The sequence below is a fragment of the Rhinatrema bivittatum genome, chromosome 2 (genome assembly GCF_901001135.1).
Source record: "Rhinatrema bivittatum chromosome 2, aRhiBiv1.1, whole genome shotgun sequence".
NCBI lineage: Eukaryota > Metazoa > Chordata > Amphibia > Gymnophiona > Rhinatrematidae > Rhinatrema > Rhinatrema bivittatum.
In genome coordinates this window covers 527,111,726-527,139,398 of record NC_042616.1, presented here as the reverse complement: position 1 = coordinate 527,139,398, position 27,673 = coordinate 527,111,726, and the positions used below count along the sequence as shown (strand labels likewise).

At 44.7% G+C, this 27,673-nt stretch overlaps 1 protein-coding gene across 1 annotated transcript in view; it reads right to left on the bottom strand.

The window, feature by feature from the left end:
- The window catches only part of SCGN (secretagogin, EF-hand calcium binding protein), a 146,771-nt gene that overhangs the window by 11,756 nt on the left and 107,342 nt on the right, over positions 1-27,673 (bottom strand). The window contains 5 exon segments of the mRNA XM_029590794.1: positions 4,181-4,240; positions 7,861-7,906; positions 14,435-14,490; positions 24,576-24,623; positions 24,625-24,654. Coding sequence (XP_029446654.1) covers positions 4,181-4,240; positions 7,861-7,906; positions 14,435-14,490; positions 24,576-24,623; positions 24,625-24,654 — 240 coding nt within the window.

The following is a 27,673-nucleotide window of genomic DNA, read 5'->3' as shown; positions in this document are numbered from 1 at the left end:
GAGCTCTGCCACCTGTCTCTCACCCTTCCCCAACATTTACCCCTGGGAAAGTGGGAGATGAGTGAATGGTGTGTGTCTGTGTGTGTGTGTGTGAAGCCTCTCTCCAGGCTGGTGCAAGGGTAATGGGCACCTAGATGAATCTTACAGCCTTGCACTCCCCCTCCAACACACTTGCCCTCTCCACATACAATTAAATAATTCTGTATTTATAATAGCTTTATATGCACTATTGTGGTACCAACCAGAAAACCCTGCCAAAAGGTAAGACACTTGGATCCAATATGAGGAAAGACTAAAGAGGTTAGGACTTTTCAGCTTGGAGAAGAGACGGCTGAGGGGGGATATGATAGAGGTGTTTAAAATTATGAGAGGTCTAGAACGGGTAGATGTGAATCAGTTATTTACTCTTTCGGATAGTAGAAAGACTAGGGGGCACTCCATGAAGTTAGCATGGGGCACATTTAAAACTAATCGGAGAAAGTTCTTTTTCCCTCAACACACAATTAAACTCTGGAATTTGTTGCCAGAGGATGTGGTTAGTGCAGTTAGTGTAGCGGTGTTTAAAAAATGATTGGATAAGTTCTTGGAGGAGAAGTCCATTACCTGCTATTAAGTTCACTTAGAGAATAGCCACTGCCATTAGCAATGGTAACATGGAATAGACTTAGTTTTTGGGTACTTGACAGGTTCTTATGGCCTGGATTGGCCACTATTGGAAACAGGATGCTGGGCTTGATGGACCCTTGGTCTGACCCAGTATGGCATTTTCTTATGTTCTTATGTTATTAGGCCTATTGTAAACTGTGTTGGGAATGAGCTTGGCCTTCAGAAAGTCATGAGTAAATTGAATTACAAATTACAGTATAATAAACCTCTCATGCCAAAGCATCACTAACTGTCAACATTCAAACAGTAACAACCCTACCCATGAAAAGCAACACTGCAGATATTATATCAGGCCCTAAAACACAAATACAGCCAACAGAATAAGCCAGGCTGCTGTAGACCCCTACACAGAAACAACACAGTAGCAGAATACCTCATCTTGATGAAACATGCAGAACACAGACAGTCCCTCATCAAATACAGAACAAAGAGACTATAAATTATAAACAGAAACATACAGACAAATCTGAACAGGAAACCACAACAAGTCAGATTCAGTATGCAATGAAACAATGGAAAAACAAACAATACAATCAAGAAATATCAAACATCAATCATAATAAAAACATACTAAGAAAGGGAATATTTCAAATCAGCTGACAAATAGAATATTCAATAATTAAACTAATTTAAAAATGTTTAAAAGTTTCCAAAATCAATAAAATATTTAAAACAGCAGACACATCAAACACCCCAAAATTAAAACTAATAAAGATAAAAGAAATTTCTCACTGTCCATATCTGGGAACTTTTTGATTTCTAGTCACCATGAGATTGTTATGGAAGAGTAGGAGGAGGGGGCTGCACAAAAACTTTGTCCTCTCTTCCATTAACACAAATGCTCACTCACACACACATTCTTCTCTTCCTCTGGAATGCACAAACTGCAGCAGCTCCATCTTCAGCCCATGCAGCCAATGTGACTACTCCTCTTTCCTCTTGCGGTATGGGCAGAAGCTGCTTCGACTCTTTCTTCTGCCTGCAGGGATTGTGCCTTCCTCTTCTCACCCTTGTGTGTCCACGCGACACAGCTTCCTATGCTGGGCTCACACAGGCAGCGAGAACAAGGAGCCAGAATAGACACAGCCCTACCTTTAGTGAGCAACCCTCAAAACCTCTACTGTCCATGCACTCTCTCCCATTCGCACCCTCCCCTATACATCCTTTTCCTCTCACTCCCCTCTTCCATCTCACTGATACTCCTTCCCTTTCCTCTTACCCCCTTCCCTTTCACTCACTCATCCTCTGCCCTCTGCCCTCCTCCCTGCCTCCCCTAATTCTCTTTCCTCTTACTCAATCTCCCCTTCCCTTCAGTATCCCCTTCCTTCTCACTCTTTCACTCCCCCTTTTCTCCCCTTACCATTTCCCTCTCAGTCACTCGCTCTGCTTTTCTCTCCTTTTCTCTCACTCACTCCCCTTTCATCTCCTTACCCCTTCCTTCTCACTCATTTACTCACTCCCCCTTCCCTCTCCTCTCTACATTCCACTTCCCTTTCCTTCCCTCTCACATACACACCTCCTCTCTTTCCTCTCACTTGCAATCTCTTTCCTTCCCTCTCACTCTTTCACGCTCCTTCTCTTCCCTTTCACTCACTCAGCTCAACCCCCCTTCCCTGAGCTGAGTGAGGGGAAGGGGAAGAGTTCTCCCTTCCCTTCCCTTCACTGCCACTGCTTCATTTCATCTCTCCTCCCCTCGCAGTCTCTTCTTCCTGTCTCTGGGTGGATGGAGTTTGGGAACCTTATGGGCACACAATCAAAATGAGCCACCTCAGTTTCTTCCTTCTTGCCCATGGGGTTCCCAAGCCCTGTGGCAATGTCATCACAACTGTGTTACTGCAGTTCCTTTCTTCCTACCTACAGGGGGTGGGGACACTATGGGCATATCGTCAGAACTGTATCACTTTGGTCTTGAATGCAAAGTGAGGCACCTGTAGCAGGAGAGTTTTGGGAGACACTGAGCTGGCCGCCTCACCATCCCTAATGATAGAACCATCCCTGAAGATACCCTTGGAATCCATTCACTACATCATCTGCTCGACTACCCTTTTGAGCCCACTGATCAGTTCATGGACAAGAACCCCTTTGTTACGCGTCCCGTCGTGGTAGGCCCGCATCCGGGCCTACTCACCCCAGGAACCCAGCCGCCAGTCTAGGATCGCCTTTGCTCGCGGTGGCGGGCAGCCGCCTCCGCCCTCGAGTGCCTGCAGCCTCCTCTGCTGCTTCTGACTCCTGTGTGGTTCCTTCCTGCACCTGGCGGGCCTCACCGCGTGGGCCGCGGAGAGACGCCACCATCCTGCCTCCTCTGGGTCCCGACTTAGGCGCGCGCTACTCCCATTCTTTTAAAGGGGCCGCAGCGGGAAAATAGCCCGCGGCTCCGGATGATGACATCACTGGGCCTTAGTATTTAAGGCAGGGCCCAGCCACTTGTTTCCTGCCTTGGCAACAGGTCTCCATAATTGCCCGTGTGCTCGTTGCCCATCGTTCCTGGTTCCTGCTCCTGACTCTGTTCCTGGTTCCTGTTCCTGTTTGCTGCTTCATTGGACTACACTTGGACTGATCTTCTGGCTTTGACTCCTGTTTCATTGGACTACGCGTGGACTGATCTTCTGGTTTTAACCCCTGTTTCTTTGGACTTTGCTTGGACTGATCTTCTGGCTTTGAGCCATTCTTTTCTTCCTGGTACCTTGCTTGCTCAGCTGCCTGCCCCGACTCCAGCTTGCCTTGATCTTGTCTATGGTATCCCTCAGACTTGGCCATTCAGGCTTCAGCCTACCACTACCTGGGCACCCCCTGTCTTGCCCTGTTCCTGTCGGCATCTGGGTCTCTGGATCCCTGCCTCATCCAGACCAACCTCAGTCCTCTGATACCTCTGCTGGTCCTCGGCGAACCCTTGCTTTCCATCTACTTAGACCTGCCTAAGACCAGCTGGCCCTGGCACCTAAGGGCTTAACCTGTGGGGAACAAGGCCTGGTATTGGCGAAGCTCCAGTAGGCCTCCGTCTCCTAGTCAGATCTGTCTCCCAATGGGGGAGACCCGTAGGGCTTGCCGGATACTATTGGCATCTCCATTGTAAAATTTTTGAGCTAATCTCCTCTATATGTGCCATTTTGTATACCGTTATGAGGGTAAATAACTTAATGACAGTATAGAAAAACTTTTAAATAAATAAATAAGTAAAACCCCACCTAGGGCCAAGGGTCCACCACCAGCGCAACACCCTTAGCATGTGTATTTATGTACCTTAGCTGGGGTTAAATAAACATGCCACAGACATACTATCCCCTATTTAGAAGAATGCAAATAATAAGAAATAAATAAATATTTAATTCTTTAATTTATTTTTATTTTATTATTTTTATTACCATCTATAGTTGGTTTATATTTTTATTTGGTGATGTTTTATGTTATACTGTATATTATTTATGCTACTGCTGCACACCATGTTGGGTACTCTCATTGAAGCTGGGGATGCATTATTAAAGGTTAGATAAATAAATAAATTCATAATACTTACAACATCATAGTGCGCAAAAATCGTCTCAAAATCTCGTTTTCTTTCATCTTTGCTACTAGCCTGCACATGGAGAAGAAGAAAATGTTCAGGGAAATATTGTTAGCACCTTTTATTTTAGACAAAATACATAAAGAAAAAAAGAATAAGATGACCACTTCTTATCTTCATGTTGAAGCAGGATCCTAAATCCCAGCTGAGGGAAACACAATATTAGTTTACCAAAGAAATCTCCTTTGACATGAAACAAAACTGATATTGCATGCCAAGTAAATATTTGCAGCACAGTAATGGCAGTATACGGCAGCAAGGATAGTGACAGGCTCTAATGATAGGGACTCCAGTATACTACTGTTAAAGAAAGTACACTGAATCCCAATAGCTGGGTATACTAAGTTTAAAATTGTAACTTTTAAAGCTATAAACATGTAATGCCAAGGTATTCCTATTTATAAACCAAAGTGGACTTTAAGGTCTGTTAATGATATTTGTTTTAGAACACCAAACCTTAAAGAAATTTGACTAGGGATGTAATTTCTTTTCATTTTTGAAACAAAATAAAATAAAATTTAGTTCATTTTTGGGTGTGTTTTTTTTTTTTGTAAAGCAGCACCCCCTCCTGCTGCCTAAACCTGTGCCTGTTTAAAAAAAAAAATGTCCCTCTTCCCGGGGTCAGCCAGGCTCATTTTGAACTACGGCACTGCCAGGGCAGGAAGGATTGGGGATCCCAGATGCTGTGGGTAAGCTTGGGCATGTGGTGGGACTGAGGAGTAGGTCAAAGCCTGGGGTCATTGTTGGTAAACAGACAAGATGGGCTTTGGTTTTAGTGCATGCTGTTCTAAAAAGAGCACATGCCAAATCTAGAATGAAATGAAAGGAAAACAAATGCTAAAAAAAATGACACAAACCAACCCTAACCAACCAAATGAAAACCAAAAACCTCATGCACACCCCTAGTAGAAGCAAGGTCTGTAGCAGGGGCGGCCAACTCCGGTTCTCAAGAGGCACAAGCAGGTCTGGTTTTCAGGATAGCTCCAATGAGTATGCATGAGATAGGTTTGCATGGGCTGTCTCCTCTATATGTAAATCTCTCATGCATATTCATATGGCTGTCCTGAAAACCAGACCTGTTGGTGGTTCTTGAGGACAGGAGTTGGGTCTCTGTTTTACTCCAACATACTGACATTCCTTGCCAAGAGAAATCCGCCAGGAATCAAAATGTTGTTAAAAACAAGGAATCATTTGCACTTGGTTATTATTTTGCATGATCTGCATTGTTCGTATACATTGTAGTCAATTGAATATTTCATTTTTTTTTAAAGCAGAAAGTTTTACTGTTATCTGGATTTGGTTTTGTTGACTTTTTAGATTGTAAAAGATTATTTTATGACTTCTGTTTTAATTTGTAATCTGTTTTGCTGTTGGAAAAGCAGACTAGAAAAAGTGAGAAATAAAGAAAATAAATACTTGAATAGAAGCATGTTCAGTGTTCAGCATCAGGATTTGCTCGCACTTATTGATGGCTACAAAACTCTGTAGCAATTAGGATTCATAGTTCTGAAGAATCAAGACAAAGATGTCATCATGTTTTGTTTTTTTTAATCTATTCTCCCATGCACTGGGTAAATGTATCAGGTTCTTCAATCCCCTGGCAATTCTAAAGAATATCACCTTTCCTCCCTCAAGGAAGGACAGTATATTTCTTTTCCAGGTTTATATCATTAGTGCCTGCTCTCTCATGATGCCTCATGTCCGGTAGTTTTATAATTAAAAAAAAAAAAAAGGGGAAATTTTCAAACCGTTCACATCGAGGCAAAGTCTGCTGCTACTTTTTTATCCATGGACTTTGCACCAATTTTAAAAGCAGAAACCTGTGTGTGCCTGTGGACACTTGTACCTCCTTTTTTGTGGGTGGAGTTGAAAATGCAATCTTCAGATGTTATCTTCCTCCCCTGATCTGACCACGGGCCTGGGGACAACTCCTCTCTGTGGAAAAGTTCACAGATTGAGGGAGGACAAATTTCAGACGGCCAGTTTGCATAGGTAAAATGCTGTTTACCCACATAAATGGCTGTTGAAAATGGTCCCATACATTGTGGAATGTAGTAAAAGTGCTCGTTATTCTAGCTGCTGACCGCTCATAATGAAGCTTGTTAGGGAATGTGTTCGTATCATTCTTGGAAAAGATTCGTCTTAATTATCTTTTAGTTTCTTAACCTTTCACTTTGACTTGATAGCAATGAAATAACCTTCTCACCCCATTTTGGAATAGAGTTTCCTTGTAGCATTTCCCCTCCTTACTTTGTGGGCATGTCCATGCCACGTATAAGTAAGTTCTAATTTATCTACACCCCCTCCAACAACGTGTTGAGCAAAGGCTGCTGTTGTTACTCTTCAGTTCACTGCCCCGGATCTTTTGACAGGCTTTCAAACTTGATTTCATGTACTGTGGTTCAGTGATGGATTATGTTTTCTATCAGAATCTCCATTTTACAAGCTCTTCTGTTTATAAAACTCAACGTGGGTGTATTTCTCGATGAGAATTTAGATTTAGAACTACAAATTGTTAAAGTGTCTTCTACTGCATTTTTTTCAGCTATGGTATTTAAAAAAAAAAAATCAAATCCTGCTTTGACTCTGCAGCCTTGAGATGGTTGATTCAGGCACTGGTTGTTAACACCTTGACTACTGTAATTTTTTTAAATGTTGGGTTGCTTCATAAGGTGGTATACTTACATAATGTGGCATCATGGCACCAGTCTGGGGAGCATATTACTCCGGTTTTGAAAGAGCTTCATTAGTTGCCTGTTAGCATGCAAAGTTCAAAATACTTTGCTTAGTATTTAAGTGTCTGCATGGAATTAGTCCTCTCTAATTGTGTAATACATTTTCCTTGTATGTTTCAAGACATCCATTATGTTCTCAGGAGGAAGGTCCATTGGTGGTGCCTTCATTTAAGGATTACATTTTTGGTTCAGTTCATATTTGCCTTTTTTTGGGGTGGGATTTTTTTTTTTTGTAATTTGTTTAATGATTTTTTTTTTCAGTTTAATGTTTTTTTCAATTTGGGAAATGAACCAAACTACAAAATCAACTCCTCAAATAATAAAAGCAACCAAACGGGTTTCCATAAGGCCCTCCAATCCCTCTCCTATCCCTCAAGACATCCCTGTTGCCCAGGTCTACCAGCCAGAGCCTCCCTGGAACTCTCTGACCTTCTGCTCACCAGTTAAAAATACAGATGCACAACAAATTGGCACTGTCCGCACCTGAGGTTGGAAGACATCAAGGCTGCTGGTGCCAATTTTAAAGATATGGACATGAGGCAGAAGCAGTGGGCTTGACCTTGCCTTTTTAATTCTGGACCTCCATCAGCAAAGGAGTAAGTCAGAGCCAGAGAAAATACCCGGAGGCAAATACGCTTCTGTGCAGACAGATGACGCATTCATCCACTTATACTACTGAGCACTGAATCCCATCTCATTAAACTGAAGTGTTTAAAACACTAGGGATACTCCAGATGCAAGGCAGAGCTAGATATGGCAAAGAGAATTGTACTTCTACGCAAGGCTCATACTGTGAATTGTCCCAAGTGGCTCTCACTTGGAAGTGGTGATATGAGATGAACACCCAGATAAGTAGGCATTGCAAAAAATGAGAAGATGAGAGAATCTTATACTTACATCCATTTTAAACTGAAGAAGGAAATTTTCTTGAAGTGCCAGTATCCTTCAAGGGAGTTAGAGAAAACAATATTATTATTAATATTTAATTATATGCATTATTATTTATTTACTTTGATAAAACAAGGTAATCTCCAAAATGACTTAAATAGAGAACAAGTGGGTCAGCTCCATTGGTTAAAGACAGTACTACTTGCTACCATGCAGCAGGTCCCTGATTCAATTCCCAAATCAGGTCTTCTGCACACCAGGTTGGCTGGGGCTGGGGATGCTGCGAAGGCAGAACTCACATCTCCTGGTAGAGAAGGAATCATGTCTATCAATAAGGGAGTCCATGATAATCTGTGGCTTTGACTCTAACATTGACTATATCCCAATATTCCTCAATATTTCTGCAGCCTTCGACACCTTAGATCACAAAATCCTTTGTTCTAACCTCCAAAATATTGGTATTAATGGGAAATTTCTTCAATGGTTCAAGTCTTTCCTGTCTCACAGACCACAACAAGTTAAACTGGTTTACCCCAGGGTTCGGCCCTATCTGCCATCTTATTCAATATACATCTGTTACCACTGACATCTTTTATCTGGTCGCAACATAAATTTTAAAATATATGCCAACGATATCCAATTCATTCTACCATACAACATGACTTGGAGCCACAGTTTGTCATTAGTAACTATTTAAAAACAATAAACACATGACTATCACATAACCAATTTAAACTTAACGCTGCAAAAACAGAAATAATTTACCCTGTGCTCCTCCACCGGAATTTAAATTAAAAAATTGCTCCATTCCCTTATCCAGACAAGCCCGTAACCAAGGTATCATTATGGATTCTAAATTAACCATGACAACCAATATTTCATCTGTTACAAAGGTTTCTTTTTACAAAATTCACTTGTTGAAAAAATTAAAACCCCTTCTCATTCCAAATGATTTTTGTTCTGTACTGCAAGCTATAGTTCTAACTAGTTTAGATTACTGTAACTCACTTTACTTAGGTCTTCCTGACTATATCCTACAACCTCACCAACTAATTCAAAATTATTCTGCTCAACTACTTACCAACACACACCGTAAAGAACATATTACTCCAGTTTTGAAACAATTAAATAAATAAATAGATTGGTTACCAATTTGTCAATGCATTCAATACAAAACCTTAACCATTCTTCACAATTTAATACATAATGCGTCATCTATATGGCTATGCTCGTCTTTATTTCTACCAACCCCCACGCCATTTACACTCAATTGACAAAAATTACTTACAAATCCCAACCATCAAAACTGCCATTTTAGATTTAATTTGGAAAAGTGCCTTCTCTGCAGCGGGACCCACACTCTGGAATTCACTTCCCAATTTCATCCCTCAATTTGTTGTGAGCGCAGAGGCGCGGTCGCTTCTTAAGGGAGATTGTGAGCCCTTGGATCACAGCACGGCTCAGGGAGGAGCCACAAAACTCACCACGAGAGGTGAGCATGTACAAGCATGGGCAGAGCAGGAGCAAGGCTGGACTGAAGACAAGGCAAAGAATGTCTGGAACAGGAGCAAGGCAGGGTCAGCCCGCCACTGGACCTACACACACCAATGAGACCCAGCAACGCAATGCTGGTCTCGAGAGTAGCCCTCTGGCCACTTGATAGCCCTTCCAGACCCGCTGCTTGAGAACGATGAGTGCATGAGGCCAGACTGAGGCTGAGGGCAGGAACAAGAAGACTCAGGATATTCAGTAGATTCAGACGTAGACTCAGGTTATTCAGAAGACTCACACAAGGATTCAGGTTGCTCAGAAGACTCAGACACGGATTCAGGTTGCTTGGAGGTCTCAGGCAAGGATTCAGGATACTTGGAGGTTTCAAGCAAGGGTTCAGGATTCAGGAGAAAGTCCTGGGTGAGTACCACATCGCAGCGTGCCCTACACAGCCGTCCATGGCTGGTCACAGACCATGCCGAAAGCGAAGCAGACTCCAGACGAAGCAGTGGAACTTGAAGCCAGGACATGATGAAGATTCAGGAGAGGCCTGCAATGGAGTGTGCCCTACACAGTCACCTGTGGCTGGTCACAGACCATGCTGAAGCGGAGCAGGATCTGGCAGAGTTTTGGGCATAGACGGAATCAGGCACAAGGAACTCCGAAGACTGGGACAGGATTCAAGACTGAGGATTCCGGATTCAAGACTCAGGATTCAGGATTCAAGACTCAAGAACTTGGCATTAAAAACAGGAGCCTTCCGGAGACTTGCGCTGCAGTCGAGAAGGTAGGTCCTGTGCCACGAGGTGCCCTACACAGCCCCCCATGGGCTGGTCATGGACCATGATGGTGGCACACCAGGAAAGGTGAACAGACAAGGAACCTGGGAACTGGACGAAGAGCTGGAGACGAGGAAGACAGATTCAGGGCTGGAACAGCGGACATCTGGACATCAGGACAAGGAACATCAGGATGACTGGACATCAGGACATCTGGAACAACAGGAAAAAGGAACAAGCAATGAAGGAGCTCCGATGAGGGACGAGACCAGGAACATCAAGATGAAGAAGACCAGGAACATGAAGAACAAGGAACGAAGATCCATCAAGGCACAGGAAGGCCACGGAGGACCTGGACTGGAAGGAAGATGACAGATGCTGTGAAGTCCGGATCAGAAGGCCCTGAAGGACTGAAGTAGGCCCTTTTATAGGGCAGGTCCAGGCAACACGGTGATGACATCATAGATGAGGGCCACGGGGCTTTTCCCGCCGCTGGCCCTTTAAATGAAGAGGAGAGGCCCGCGCCTAAGGAGAGCTGGAAGGCAGGAGCCTGCAGCGGCGTCCTGCTGCGTGGGAGGCCAGGCAGGCAGCAGTGGCGGCGGCACACCTTGCCGCGAAGAGGAACAGGCAGCGGCAGCTTCTAGCCGCAAAGATGAAAGGAGGCATCGCTCCGGGCGGCAGTGCTAGGACCGCGGAGGTATCGACAACGTGGTGGCCTGTGGGCCGCGCGAAGACGGCGGCATCGGCGGCGGCCTGCCACCAGAGGTAAGGGATTGCCTGCGACTAGGCCTGCAGGCAAAATCCCAACAAATTTACCACAAAAAAACATTTTCAAAAAAACTGTCAAAACTTATCTATATTCACTAGCATTCCCTGACTCTCATACATAAATCCCTTTCCATTATTTCTCTACAAATACAATACTTTCCCCCTCCCTAACTCTATCCAATTTCCTATGTTTTTTAATGTACGTTTTATTGTTTTATACTGACTGTGTATGATTTTACCTGTATATCACTTAGATCTTCTACAGTTTGTATAGGCGGTATAGAAAAAAGCTTTAAAATAAATAAATATATGATGAAGGGTTCCGAAAGGAGCTGTGACCGATTGCTCTCAGCTTCTGCAATGAACCAGATCTGCAACAGTGAAAGGGTTTATTAAACTAAGGGAGAAATCCCTGGGTGGTTGCAAATGAAGGCTCATGGCACCAGAATCCCAGCCTTGGTTCAGGATGAGCTGTAAGGATAAGGAAGAACTACCGGGCTTAAAAAAGAAATTGAAAGCAATAAAGGTCTTTAAAATGCATGTCAAATGTCTCAAACACAGGAAAGTCCAGCCAATGTGAAAATACTATGTAAGGTTTTAAACACTCTATGCATCATTATTTCAGCAGCTGGCAATATATAAGATCATGCAAATCTACAGAAGCTGGCCATGGGTTGTATGCTCACCATATTCTTCTTAACATTACCATTCACTTTCACAACAATTTAAATCAAATGATTATTATGAAATTCTTTCTTTCTTTTTGTTTACGAGAAGCCTATGCTGAGGGATCTAAATACAATTATAAAAAAATGTATTTATTTATTAGGCTTTTTTAAATCAATATTTGGAACTAGCAGTCACAACGTTTTACAAACAATAAAAATAATACATAGAATCATTAAATAGATAGGCAAAATCATAGTAATCGGTAAGAGGAAGAATGTACATCAATAATTAACCAAGCTAAACATTAAAAAAAGTAAATTGTTGGGGGCGCGTCCTCCACGTTGCTGATGAACCGAGGGCTTGGAGGCCTTTGGGTTTTGCTATGAGCGCGAGGAGCGCGGTGACCTCTAAAGCAGATGTGGTGAGCCCTTGGGCCACGGCGAGACCCAGGGAGGAGCCCCAAGCCACACCGTGAGAGGTGAGCTGGTATGAGTATGGAGAGCTAGGCGAGGCATAGCTGAAGCAAGGAATAGAAAACAAAGTCTGACCCTCAACCGGACCTGCACGCCCACGGCAACCAACAACGCAATGTTGATTGATGAACGGTCCTCCGACTGTTCCAAGCCCTTTCGGACCTGCCGCTGGGTAACGGCATTGGACGGCAGGCCGGACCAAGGACGAGGGCAGACAGAGTTCTTGGAACACAGAAGACATCACAGACGAAGGCTGCAGCGAAGACATCATAGACGAGGGCTGAAGCGGAGACATCATAGATGAGGGCTGAAGCGAAGACATCACAGACGAGAGCTGGGAAGGAAGACAATGGCACTGTCCCTCAGGGCGCCCTACTCAGCCTACCAACATGGGCGGACCCAATGGGTTGGTCGCAGACCACCCTGTCCCACTGCGCGCCCTACACAGCCCAGGAAGGCTGGTTGCGGACCACGCTGAGAATGGGACAAGCGCAGGGAAGAAGCGGGTTACTGCACTCCTGGCAGTCTGAAGCTGGTACTGCACTCTTGGCAGTCTGAAGCAAGTAGAAACATCAGGAACTGGATCAGGAATGAACATCTGGAACCAACATCAAGGAAACAGGCAGAGACACAGGACAGGGAGCCGTCAAGACAAGCGAGACCACGGAGGACCTGGATTGGTCAGAAAACACAGTCAACTGTGGAACCCAATCTGAAGGCCAACAGGAACTGAAGTGAAAGTCCTTTTATACTGCTGTATGCAGGCAACTCCATGGGAGGAGTTCACCTGGACCGCCCCTCGCTGGCCCTATAACTGAGGTGGAGATCTGCGGGCTGGCCCCTAGGGAGAAGGGCGTGGCCGAACCAGGAAGTCCAAGCAGAGCCAAGCAAGCCACAGGCAGGCCTCCAGAACATCGAGGCCTCCCAGGCCCTGGAGCAAATCCTGGATAGTATGCAGGCGAGGCCCTGGCTTCGGAGCGGCCTCCAGAGGGAAAGGTAAGATGCCTCCTGTGGCGCAGCACAGGAGGGATCGCAACATAAATAAGTAAAACTCAAATAAATGCTCTAAGCTTTATAAGATAGAAAAAATAAATAGAGATGGTTAAAAATAATCCATAAAAGACATTAAAACAGGTTGTGCAAAGTAAGTATGGTAATAAGTTAACCGATGCCTTCTTTGTATGCCTGTTCGAATAGCCAGGTTTTAAGATGTTTTCTAAATAAACATTTATAGTATTGTGATCCAGCTATCAAGTCTTCTATGAGAGAGACTTGGGTTCAATTTCCAGCTCGGGACTTCTGGTCTCTAGATTGGTCACTGCTGAGGATGGTGCATTAACAGCCCACTGGGGAGAGAGCCATAGGCATTGCACAATGGCGACACCTGGTGGCCATATTTAGGGCTCAGGATTGCAGGTCACTTGGAAAAAGCCCTTGGAGCATGACCCCTGGATGAGGGCTTTCACCGCAATGACTGGGCTAAAAGAAGATGGGAGGGAATTTAAAAACAAAATCTAGCAACTCTGAGAGGTATTTTTGGCTTTTGTTTTCAATTCATAAGGGCTGATTCTTACAGTTACACTCTTGATAAAGTTCAGTTTTTCCAGTCACTATAAATTCTGACTGAAATGTGTCAGGCTGCTTCACTTCCCACTTCTTTTCATCGAGTCACCAGCCGTCCTTCGTCAGGAGGAAAATTCCCTTTTACATAACTAAACATTTCCCAGTTTTGTTACAAGCTTTCAAGCAGTAACATATTCATTTATGTTCTCATTTGCATTTTATTAACATTCTCCCTGTATTTTCTAGTGAATTTAATGCACGTGGAAGGTGCCGGGTTGACAGTTCTAGACACTGAAACCCCTTTCCCCCTCAATTATCTCTAGAACTGGTTCAGGACAGGCAGCAGCAGTCCGATTTTCCCTGTGCTTCCTCACTAATGAGTCCTGGTCTTAGTTTGGAGGGGTCACCTTCTTCTGGGGTAAGCCTTAGCAAAATGAAAACTGGGGGACTGTTTGGCCAGTCTGTAATCAAGACTCCCAATCCAAGTTTGACAAAACCAATTTTATATATATATATAGATCTTCTGGTGTGCCTTTTTTATTTTCTTAGTAGGCACCAATTAAAGTAATAATGGGAGGACAGTAAGCAGGGCATCATGGATCACAAAAGGAGAGATCTGGCTATTTTTCCTGTTGGATAAGAGGGGTTTCATGGGTTCGTGGTAGTGCCAAATTGGGATTTTCATGTTTGTGATCTGAGAGACTATCTACTGGGGGCAAAGCTGAAACCAGAGGCCTCATTTCCCTTATGACATACTAGGTGAAAAGCTGCTACACACAGCTACTACATAACTTCACACCAGCTGCTGGAAAGCACGCAACACGCATTTAACAATCCTACCTTGCCAAGTCGTTCAGATCCAATCGACCATCTTTATTTTTGTCAAAGATTTTCATCTAAAATCAATAAGACCAAATGGGTGTAAAATATTCACACTGATACAAGTATTTGAAAGTTTTCTGCCTGGCATATATAAATGATCCATCTACAGTATGGCAGAAAACTGTGAAAGGATGCTTTAATGACTGTCTTCCATTGCTTTACACAATTTAAAGATTAACTGGAAATCTCAGTTCTGGAACAAAATAGCAAGTAACACAGTGTAATTCCATTACAATAAACGCTGTTATGGTGAACCATCTGGAGGTTCTCTTTTAATAGTGCAAAATCATATAGAAGTTGTTTCAGCCTTCTGCACATTACAAACAGTAAAGTACTTAAATGCAACTTTATAGGGTGCACATAGCATAAAAAGATGTTAAGCACACAAGAATGTCTCTGTGATGTCTGGGCTAGATGGGAAGGAGAGATGGATGAAAATAGGGGAAACATGTGGGTAGTTGTGAATGAAGACTCATGGTATTGTAGATGTGGCAGAAACCAGTTTGGATTGGGCTGAAAGCCCAAAAGGAAAAGAAGGAAGCTGCTGGACCATAGACCAAAAATGTGAAGGATTACTCAGAAGGGATGGGCATTTGTTTTAAAAGAAATGGCACATATGAAGCAGAAAAGGCAATTTTTTATTTATTCCGAATGGAAGGAAAGAAAACTGTCCTTTCCCGAAGATACTTGAAATATTTTGGCCTCCTCAGACTCTGGCCCCCCCCCCCCCAAAGCATTCCCACACATCATATTCTTGGAGCCTCCCCAAACCCTCCAAATCCCAAGAAACCCATGAGGCCTGGGCATACCCAGATAGGCTGAGCTGAACCTGGCCAGAGCCTACCTGGGTCCTTCCAAACCCACTCATACTCCTGAAATTCTGCCTGGGCCAGTTACTTGCCCAGTCCCCACTAACTCCTTCTATGGGGGTCCTTCAGGGAGAAAGGGATGGAAGTGATGCCCACTTGTTCCTGCCTCACCGGCATCACTTTAAAAATGGTGCCAGACGGCTCTGAGACTGGCACCAAAGTGACATCAAATTAGCGCTGGTCTGGTCTCAGGACTGGCCGGCACTATTTTTTAAAGGATTGCAAAAGGGCAGACCAAGTAGGTATCGTTCTTACCCCTTTCATCCTCAAAGACCTTCATGGAAGGGAATACGTGGGGGCTGAGGAGGTTCCCTGGCCCCAGGGGATTTTTCAGGGGGCACGAGGGGGTCAGAGGGGCCTGGACAGGCCCTGGTTGGCCTCTGTTCAGCCCAGCTGGGTAGGCATGGGCCCTGTGAGTACCTTGAGGATCAAAGGGACCAAGAAGGTCCAGGCTGGGTTTGAATTTGCTGGAGAGGCCCAGGCATTCTAGGGATCTTTGGGGCATGGGAGAAAAGTCAGAGAGCTCCACGGAGGGCCAGCTGCATTTAGTTTTTTTTTTTTGTTTTGAGTTTTTTTTATTTAAGGTTTATTTCAGTTTGGCAAACAATAAAAAATAAATAAATAAATGACACACTGCCATGGAGCCGATCCCACCTCCCATCACCTGCCACCATGGTGCTGATCCCCGCACTCCTCTCTCACTGCCTGATGTTTCCTAAGGCAAGGTGGCTTGTCCCCCAGCTCTGGGTGAGTGTTGCGCAGACTCGCCGCAGTGCTTACCCAATGCTCCTCATATTTTTATAGTATAGAGAGATTCTGTGTCAGAAGCAAACTATTGTTATGTCAGGCACTTCCCAGCTGCTATGTGTCTGCCTTTTCTAGGCATTACAAATTGTATGTAACATGGTTCTTCCACAAGGCATTAGAGATGTGAATCATGTCCTCGATCGTCTTAACGATCGATTTCGGCTGGGAGGGGGAGGGAATCGTATTGTTGCCGTTTGGGTGTGTAAAGTATCGTGAAAATCGTTAAAATCGTGAGCCGGCACACTAAAACCCACCCCCGACCCTTTAAATTAAATCCCCCACCCTCCCGAACCCCCCCCCCCAAATGCCTTAAATTACCTCCGTAGCGGCGGTCCGTAGCTAAATCGGGGGAAGGGGGAGAGCAGGAAAACCGGCACGCTGAATCGTGTAGTCTTCAGCCGGCGCCATTTTGCAAAATGGCCGCCGCAAAATGGCGGCGGCCATAGACCAAAACGATTCGATGCAGGAGGTCGTTCCGGACCCCCGCTGGACTTTGGCAAGTCTTGTGGGGCCAGGAGGCCCCCCCAAGCTGGCCAAAAGTTCCTGGGGGTCCAGCGGGGGTCCGGGAGCGATTTCCTGCCGCGAATCATTTTCCACAAGGGTTCCGGACCACAAGGGTTCCGGACCCCCGCTGAACGACCTCCTGCAGTCGATCTCCTGCCGGCGCCATTTTCCGTACGGAAAACGATTCGCGGCAGGAAATCGCTCCCGGACCCCCGCTGGACCCCCAGGAACTTTTGGCCAGCTTGGGGGGGCCTCCTGACCCCCACAAGACTTGCCAAAAGTCCAGCGGGGGTCCGGAACGACCTCCTGCGTCGAATCGTTTTGGTCTATGGCCGCCGCCATTTTGCGGCGGCCATTTTGCAAAATGGCGCCGGCTGAAGACTACACGATTCAGCGTGCCAGTTTTCCTGCTCTCCCCGTTCCCCCGATTTAGCTACGGACCGCCGCTACGGAGGTAATTTAAGGCATTTGGGGGGGGGTTCGGGAGGGTGGGGGATTTAATTTAAAGGGTCGGGGTGGGTTTTAGGGGGTTTTAGTGTGCCGTGTTTTAGTGTGCTGCTGGACCCCCAGGTAATTTAAGGCATTTGGGGGGGGGGGTTCGGGAGGGTGGGGGATTTAATTTAAAGGGTCGGGGGTGGGTTTTAGGGTGTTTAGTGTGCCGGTTTTCCTGCCCTCCCCCTTCCCCCGATTTACGATTTTTTGACGATAAATCGGGGGAATTGGTATTGTATCATGGCCCTAACGATTTTTGACAATTTAAAATATATCGGACGATATTTTAAATCATCAAAAAACGATTCACATCCCTACAAGGCATTAGTTTTGCAGTCTACATAACTTGAATGTGCCCACTCATACAGAAATACAACACAAAGTTGACAAAATGTATTTACTGTCCAAAATTACTGTCCACAAACACAACACTATGCATAAGTTTGAACTAACATGGCACGCTTTTCTTATATGGAAGAATAAACTCTTATGATCTGCAGCACAATGACAGTGTAAAATATCTCGTCCCTCTTGGTATAGGTATCAGGTTCAATGACTTTGTAACAGATCCATAATGGAATGCATCACATTAAGCTAACATGGTAATATACTTCTTGCTTTGAGTGTGGGGGGAGATAAAGTTTGAAAACTTATACTGTAATATGACTTGTTACTTATATATTTGTTATATATTAATAATTAGTTGCCTAAGAAGCTCATGGCTTACTGTTAACTGTTCCATCATTTGTATTGTATTATGTTTTTATGTATGAGCGAATTAATGTATAACAATACATTGCTTAATAAAAAATTTTAAATTAAAAAAAAAATCTTATCTTGTAATTCTACATTACATATGGTACATTTTCCCTGTACAGTGCCAAGTGCTTTAGGTTGCTGGCATTCTGTGGCATTCCCATTGTTGTGCTATAAAGTTGTCATGCCAGCCCACTATAGTACCACATTCTTCAATAGTAGTCAGGCTGACATGGCAACATGTAGCATGTTGGCAGGACACTACAAATTGCCAAAAATGTTAAGCTTCAGGTCTATATATTTCTGTAATCTGCCTTGGGTCTACCTCTAGGAAAAGGAGGACTATGAAATGCTTATAAACAAATAAATAAATAGTAATTTATGGGATAATTAGCAAGTAGACAATTAGATATGTCTCATGAGGTTATTTACTTATTTCAATTTTAACCCATCTTTCCACAGAAGTGTTCAAGGTAAGGAATAATAAACAAATAGCAATAGCCATGATTCAGATCAACACGAAAACATATTAAAATCAAATAACAGATAATTATCCAAAACAATACAATCTAAATCATAAAATAATAAAACCATCAAAAAATAAAAACATAAATAAAAGCAAAGATAAATTGCAACAAAACTAGAACTTTTTAAGAGCATTTTGGTAAAAGTCTTTTGGAACAGCCATGCCTTGATATTCATGGTTTTTCCGTTTTTTGGGGGGTTTTGGTTTTTTTTTTTACACAAAGCACAGTTGATATCATTAGGGGAGGAATCTATAATCTGAGGCTCCTGAGTTGCATGCGACTGTTTGAGTGCATCCATGTGGCTCTTTGTTACCTCTTCCCTCTCAGCCCTGACAGATGTGGAGATGATTACACTGGGGAACAATTTTTAACACAATTGCTATTGAGTTTGATTTTTCTGCTGTTTTAGACTTAAATAGGCATGCTGATTTCAAAACTGCAGTTTCTTCTATCACATCAAGTGTTTTCTCTATAGCCTATCTTAGGTCTGGATTTATCAAAATGCACTAAATATCGCATGCGATAGGAAAAAGGGCGTGTGTTATGGTAATAGCGCACTTCGCGATAAACAGCTTATCTTAGCGCTTCGCATAGGTATTACCGCAACTGCGATAACTTTTTCTCACTTTGTGGTAAGTGCCAGAATTGTAACTCCAAAAGAATGCTTGGTTGTCATTCAAAAACCTTGTCAAGGACTTTCTTGGAAATAAATGAGTACAGAATTACACCAAAATTGTCCAGAAACTCTTGGAGAGCTTCAAAATGCTTCGATGTAGCATGAGAATCAAGGTGCATTTTCTGCATAGCCATCTTGCTGACTTCCCGAAAAACTTTGGTGCAGTCAGTGATGAGCAAGGTGAATGATTCCACCAAGATTTGAAGGTCATGGAGGCATGGTATCAGGGTAGATGGGATGTACATATGATGGCTGACTATTGTTGGAGCATCAGGCGAGATTGTCCACAGATTGAACACTGCTGGAAAAGCTATAAGCATAATGGGGAAGATTTTTAATCTTACACGCGTGGGGTACATTTGTGCACGCTACCCAGCACGCACAAATGTACACCCGATTTTATAACATGCACGCGTTGCAGCGCGCATGTTATAAAATCCGGGGTCGGCGCGTGCAAGGGGTGCACACTTGTGCACCTTGCGCACACCGAGCCCTAGGGGAGGCCCAATGGCTTTCCCCAGTCCCTCCGAGTCCGCTCCGATTTTGGAACGGCCTTGGAGGGAACTTTCCTTTCATTCCCCCCCACCTTCCCCTATCTAACCCACCACCCCTGCCCTATCTAAATCCCCCCCCTACCTTTATTGCAGGAGTTACGCCAACCCCCGGCATGGCCGCTGTGCCGGAGGACTCGGGACTGCCCCGGACCACCCCCCAGACCACCCCCAGCCTGCCCCTTTTTCAAAGTCCCGGGACATACGCGAGTCCCAAGGCTTGCGCGCGCCACTGAGCCTATGCGAAATAGGCTCGGCGCGCGCAGGGGTAGGTTTTCAAGAATTACGCGCGCAACCCTTTGAAAATCTACCCCAATATGTATGTTTGGTAGCAGAACTTTACTACTTGTACACAGTTTGACTTACAATAACAATATATAGTCTGTTATGGAACCCTGCCCGCGGAGCGAACCCCCACGAGCAGGCTGCACTCACCTTCCCCATGCTGCCTGACGCGGCTGGTGCTGCCGGAGTCGGGCCTTCAGTGTGGCTGGAGCCGCAGACTTTATTTCCTCCTGCGGCCCGGAGGCCGCCCATCGAGTTGCGCTTTACCGCCGCAGGAGCCGCAAACTTCTGGTTACCATCTTTGTGGCTGGAAGACGCCGCCGACGTCTGCTACATCTTCGTGGCACGAAGGCCACAGCCCCGGTCTGGATTAGCGGCTGGAGCCGCCCCTGGGGCCTCCTACAGTGGCTGGAGCCGCTGCCGTCATCGGGGCCTGCTCTCCAGGCCAGCCCTGCTGCTACGCACGACGTCTGAGCAGGCCGCTGTCCGCGGTCCTGCACAAGTTCCTGCTGCTTCCCTTAGGCGCCGGCGCGCACTTCTCTCTAGGATTTAAAGGGCCAGACACAGGAATTGTGCTGGCCCACCTAGGATTGGACTTCCTGCTCCAGCCCTATAAAGGGCTGCTCCATCACGTCAGTCTTCGCCTTGCATCGGAGTTACTTCACTCTGGAGGCTCCTGCCTGCCAGAGCTCCGCCAGGTCTTCTATCTTCTCCATGGAATTCCTCGTCTCGTCTGTTCCTCGTCATGCCATGTCTTCGTGCCTGAAGTCGTCGTCCAGGTGTCCTGGTGTTTCGTCTCCTGGTGTTTCGCCTCCTGGTGTCCTGCCCTCCTTGGTGTTCACGTCAGCGCTCCTGAGCCTTCTGGTCCTGTTCGGCCTGGCTCCCTCAGACGACGTCTTTCCCGGGTTGGAGTAGCCTAAAGGGGGACTGGTGTCCTGTGCTCCTGAGCCGTCATGTCCTGCCAGCCGTCGTGGTGCCTCGGGTGACTTATGGTTCCGTCGTCGAAGTTCTGCCTTGGCTGGATTCTTCCCTGCGCTCGTCCCGTTCTCAGCGTGGTCCGTGACCAGCCTCCTCAGGCTGTGTAGGGCGCGCAGTGGGACAGGGTGGTCTGCGACCAGCTCATTGGGTCCGCCCGTGAAGGTGGGCTGAGTAGGGTGCCCTGAGAGACAGTGCCAATGTCCTCCTGCCCAGCGTCTTGTCTTGTTTGGATTTCAAGTTCCTCATCATGTCTGCACTTCAGCGTCTTGTCCCTGATGCCGTTGCATCGACCACCTGGTCCGTGATATCTTCGCACCAGCCCTGGTGTTATGTCTTTTATAGTCCTTGTGTCATGTCTTCAAGAGCCCTGGTGTCATGTCTTCACCTTTGTCATAGTGTCAAGGCCCGTCTGCCCTCATCCTCAGGCCAGGTCTGCTGCTCCATGCCGTTCCAAGCGGCAGGTCCGAAAGGGCTCAGAATGGTCGGAGGACCATTCACATTCCAACATCATCCTGTTGTTGGCCTTGGGAGCTTGCAGGCCTGGCGGAGGGTAAGACCGTCTGCCATAGTGGAACACGCCGTCAACCCTCGGTTTGGTCCTGGATCCGTCTGGGGTCTGGCTGAAGCCCAAGGGCACACTAAAACACCCCCGTCTGTAACATTGTCTTTGTATGAATAAAATAACTATAAATAAACAGTATATCCAGGTAATCTTTTCTTTTATTCCCTTTGTATGTACATTTTGTATGATTTTTGGGATAAAGAGAGGGTATCCTGTACCTTAAAAAGTTGACGTGATAGAGAAAAACTGGGGTCATTTTTTGATTCAGATGTCAAAAGTTAATCAAAAACAAGTGTCAGATCTAACTCAACGAAAATTGTGTTCCCCAGTGTTATCTTATACTAGCAACTGCATCTCTGATACTGCTGTCCTGTAAAACATACACTGCCTGCAGTCTTAGACTGCAATTCAAAATCTCACAAGATTACCTACAGTTTAATGGGGCACTGCAGGATGTCCATCAGCAGCTCCTGTAAATCCAGCAATAGGTGCTTCACAGAGTGCAGTGACTGGAGCTGCTAGCCTGCCTGCGAATAGAAAATGTCCTTCTGCTGTCATCCTGAAGAACAGTTGATCACAGCAGTAAGAACCACTCTTTCAGCTGAAGGGAGGTGTGGGGGGCAGCAAATTCTATCTGGAGGAAAATCGGGGGCTGGTTGAACCGCAGATCTTAGTTGGAAGGGGTAGTGGGAGCAGGGACTGTAAGGGTTGAGGCTGTAGGCGGGGAAGAGTGTTGGCAATGGCGCTGTAAGGGGAGAAGTGCTGGGGCTACAACATAAGGGCTGGGCTGTGGTGGAAGAGTTCTGGGCCTGTGTGACAACAATAAAACAGAAGAGACATTATTGTGTAAGGAATTTCATTCATCTCATCCGCGCATACACTTTTTCCTGTCTCTTACCTCGATTACAATTAATTTGTCATGCATTATACATCTATTAGGGTTTGTGTATCTACATTATGGGGGTAATAATTAAACTCCCTGCAACGGTGTAAGTAATTCTGACCTCACACCGTATGCACCAATAAAACAAAGCTATGAAAGTAAATTTGCTTTGATTATTGCCATGGGATAAGGTACCTGCAGGAGATTTGCGCCTGCTTAATCTGAAGCGACATTTGCTGGGCCAGACCACACATATTGATGCCTCCTCCGACCAAATTCTCTCTCTGGAAACACCTCTACATTATGGAGTAGATTTTAAAAGATGCACTGATTTTATAACATGTGTGTGTCGCTGCACACATGTTATAAAATACGATACCCGCGCGCCTGATTTTATATCTGTGTGCATGTGCGGGCGGATTGCAACTCACGCGCGCAAGAAAGGGTGATTTTTAAAAAAACCAAGCACGGTGACACAATTGGGCCATTCCCAGTTCCCTATCCCCCTACCTACTCTTCCTCCCTCCCTTTTCCCCTCTCCTCTCTGACCTCTAACCTCCCCAACTATTAGAATTATTATTTTTTTTAAAAACGTACTTCATCCTCGCTGGTGAAGTAAGTTCCATGCACCGGCAGGGGGCCGGCATGCGCTTCCCCGGGTCAGGGCCTATTGGCTGCTGTCCTGACTGGCCTCTAGCCCTCCCCTTTCAAAGAGCCCTGTACTTCCGCACGTACAGGGAGATAACGCACGTGGCCGGGCCATTTCTAAAATGTGCTTGGTGTGTGCACGGCCCGGCCCCGCGCGTTATCTCCCGGTATTTGCACGTGCCAGGTTCTGGAAGTGTACCCGTTTATGGGTAAAAGTCTGTGTATTGTGGGGCAACATGCATACTATTACCTGCATAGAGGGCGAGCGGATCTCAGAAAGCTCATTTCTGTGGGAAGCACACTGTTTTCCCCACAGAAATAACTTGGAAAATTGCCCTCAGGGAGGATAATTTTCAAAGACGGGAGAATCTGTGGGTATTTTACACCCACGGACTTTCCACAAATTTTCAGACAGACAGGATGCACACACTTTGGCTTTTAAAATTCTCAAAGTACGCAAACTCCCCTGTACAAAGTTTCACTTGCTCCTGGCATGGCGTAACTTGTGCATGTGGATTTATATGAACACTTTTTATAATCTAAAGTGTATGCATCTATCCAAACTTGACCCTCCCTAAAATATCTTTCTTTTGTGTGCGCATAAGTGCACAAGAAATTGGGTTATGTGCATACTTTTTGTACGCAAATACTGGCAAGATTTCTAACGAGCCATTTACACACATAAAACATATGGATCCCCTGAGAAAACCAGACTTGGTCGTGGCATGTGTTAATAAGTGTGGGATGTGGCTCTCAAAATATTTTTAGTCAAAGACAAAACAAAAAAATGGCTCGTCTTTCAAAAATTGCCCACCTCAGCTTTAAGGTTACAAGATATCTAGTTCTGAATTCTGTAAGACAAGCAAAGCTTCATCTCCATTCATGCAGTGGGGTAAATCCAGGCCTCTAGCCTTCCTAAGTGACATGGCATCATCTGCTTACCCCCTCAGTATTATGCTGAGGCTCTAAGGATGATTACATTTGTAGGGGATATGCAGTACTATAGTGACTTCCAAAGTGTAAATTGTGGCTAGAAGTTCACTGTGTCACAAGGATAGAAAAACATACGGTAATCCAAAATCTGCCTTCCCTTCTTGCCCCACCTACCAAAACCGAAACTAAAGTAAGTTGAAAGGTTCTCCTAGCCATTGATTGTGCGATTTGAACAAGAACGGACCTGTCTGGTTTCAAAAGCTCATGCACCGCATCATTTTTTTGTTGGTCTAGTCTTGGGTGGCCCAACCTATGAAGATTCTTCTGGGAATTAGACACAAACCTGTCAGCAGGGCCTCGGATCAGATGGATGGTTTTCAAGCAACCCCATTGACTTAATCGTCTGCCGGGGCATTTATGGGACTGCTAGTTCAGTGGTTGCTTAATACAGAAAAAAGAACACATGGGTTTGATGATCCCCACTCTAGGGAATGGACTCGGCCCTTCTGAATTTTGCTGTGATATTTGCTCTCACTCTTCAAATGTACTTTATAATGTGTTCATAAATCAATAAAGTTCAAACAAATACTGTCTTGCGCTTTCTATGCTACAGTGTTTTCTTACTCACCATTGCGTGGGTATACTCATCCAGTTTAGCCTCTGGAATTTGCTTTTTTGTGCTGCTGGAAAAGGTCTTGCAAGAAGCTCTGTGAAAGGCAGATACATGATTTATTGTCCTTGGAATGATATTTCAGAATTGTTCTTTTAAGATTTATCAGCATTCATGATACCCCCAGTAACAAGATTAAAATCACATTTTTTTGGTGTGTTTCTAAAAGGCAAGGGAAGAGGGGATTTTAAATCTGTAAACAAATATTCTGTTTTATCTGCATTTTCTCCTTCTGTAACATAGTAAATAATGGCAGATAAAAGACCAAAATGATCCATTCAGTTTGCCCAGCAGCAACCCTTCTTCAGAGAATTGGCCCTAGGATATCAATCTCCCCCTCCTCCCCACTCAACAACACACGTATAACACATTGAGTTTCTACCTCCCCTCCAATTTTTTCTCCCTGTCCCATTATTAATGCAATTAAACCACTTCTGAACAGAACACTCTCCAGAATTTTCAGCCAGCACTATCTCTTCCATTTTCTGGCTGCTCTCTCGCAGCTTGAAATCTTGTTGTAAGACGTAGCAATGTGGCTCAGTGCCTGTATCTGTAGGGATTCTCAGGAGATGCATTTGATTTATGAATGCTTGTGGGACATGCACGAATGGTCAGTAACCGGGCTTCAAGCACTGAGGACTGATGCTGGTGTTCGTGAGTTTCAGACACACACTTCTTCAAGCATTCTCATGTGGGCACTACCATGCATCCAGTATATTCCTGTCTACATTTTTATTTTTGGGGGTGGGGAGGGGGGGGGGAATACACAGGAACTGAATTGGGCTACAGTCACAATCACAGAAACTGCAAGTTATCAAGGATTAGAAAATGGCTATGAATTAGGACAACTCGTAGCAGTCTGCACAATTTTGTGAATTCTGAAGGTCAAAGTACAAAATTGTGCAGAGTTAGGCCCACCTGCATACATGCTGCTGTATGTGAGAGTGACAGCACCGATTCCATTCCATTTATTGGATTTAATTTCTACACTTCCCAGAACTCAGTGTGGATTACAATAATTACAATAGTTACAGAGGGTAATATCATGAGGTGGGGGGTTACAAAGGTAAATTAAAGTGAATTATAGTAGTTAAGCCAGTCACAAGGAGTGGTAGCAAAGGTGGAATTATAATAGCAGATCTGTGCCATCAGTGGAAATACAGTAGCAAACCCAGGCATTATGGGCACAGTATTATGAAAGGGAGTGTTAGAGAGAGCACTATAAACAGTCCATGGGGGTATCATAGGTCTCTGAGTTCAATATAAAATGACAATAAATATAGGGAGTAGATACAGTATATAGTGGAGGTACAGAATTACAATGGAAGTGATGAAACTACAAAGCATAATAAGCTTGGAAGAAGTCAGGGAAGAATATTTGACATAATTTTAGAGTTTAGGGCAAGCAGAATGATAGGCATAATTTAAACTAGATGTCACAGGAAGAGTCAAGTCTTCAGGAGTTTCCTGCAACTCATGAGGTCAAGAGGCAACTGTAGGTCATGGAGGAGCAGATTCCAATGGTAGGGTGTGGCATAGTAGATTACTTTCCTAGGGCCAGTGAGCTTTCCTTCTTTAGATGACAGAATGTGCAAGAGATTCTTAGGCAAGGACGGCAAGACACTGGACAGGCTAGATGTAATATTCTGAAGTCTTTGATCGCTAGTGTCTTGAAGATGATAAGGAGCAGTTTTGACTTGGTTCTGAAATAGATCAGGAGCTAGTGTAGGTCAGCCTGAATAGGTGTGATGCGGTCTCTGCGATCACCGTTGGCTACGAGGCAGGCAGACAAGTTCTGCACAAGCTGGGGCTTTGGGAGCCATTTTGTGGCAGGCAGCATACAAGGAATTAGAATAGTCTAGTTGTGAGAAGATGTACATAGCTGACAAATTATTATTTTTTTTAAATATATTCTGCTTTTCAGCACTTCAGATCGGATTACATTCAGGTACTGAGGTTATTTCTCTGTCCCCAGCTGGCTCACAATCTGAGGCAATGGAGGGTAAAGTGACTTGCCCAAGGTCACAGGGAGCGGCAGTGGGTATTTGAAAACTCTAGTCTCCCTTGTTCAAAGTCCACTGCACTAACCACTAGGCTACTCCTCCACTCCACTTATAACTGCCAGAAGGCGGTTTTGGTTACAGCTGAGGTTTGGTCTTTCAGCATTAGGGAAGAGTTCAGTATGGCACCAAGGTTTTTCAGTTTGGAGCTTGTTTGCAGGAGTATGTTATTCTGCAGGAGTGAGGTGCAATGTGCCTGGATGGAGGATTTAGTGACTCAGAGAATTTCAGTCTTTTGAGGTTTCAGCTTGAACCTATGTTGGACAGAAAATTGTTTGCTTTTGCAACTGTTCCCTGTCAGTTTGAGCCTAGCAGGATCATAGGCTGGATGTCATCCGTGTACATACAGTAGATGACATTGAGGTTATGTAGTGGCAAGGCAAGGGAATAGATATATAGGTTAAAGGGGATGGGAGACATTGCTGAGCCCTGTGGGAACCTCTGATGCACTTAAAGGACTGCAAAGCATGCACTATTTAATTGCACTATTGCACAATGTAATTTTATATGTCTGTTTTAATTTGGGGGACATAGGGTTACTCATCTACTTATGAATTAGCAGTGATATATTGTATGCAGAGCCCCCAGTTTTTTGCAGCAGCTCAGGAGTAGATTGCAAGGCAAGCTCTGCAGCAAAGTTTTTGAAATTAGATAGCATGTTTACATAAATTGGTATACTAAATAATATAAATTTAATTTTACTGTATTAAAATAAAGTAGTTTTCCACCAAATCACTATTCTCAAATACAACAAATGCAGGCCCAACTCTCCCCTATACCCACGGCATTACTCACATCTAAAAACCATCCTCCCTTCCATGATCTCCCCCCCTCTCACCCAAATCATTGGTCTTACCGCTCTCTCTCTTGTTCTCCTCAATGCCCAGTCACTAAACAAAAAAACCCCTCTACTCAATGACCTACTCATAGACCAAAATCCGGATATCTGTGCCATAACAGAGTCCTGGCTTAAGGAATCTGATACGGTTCTCCTTA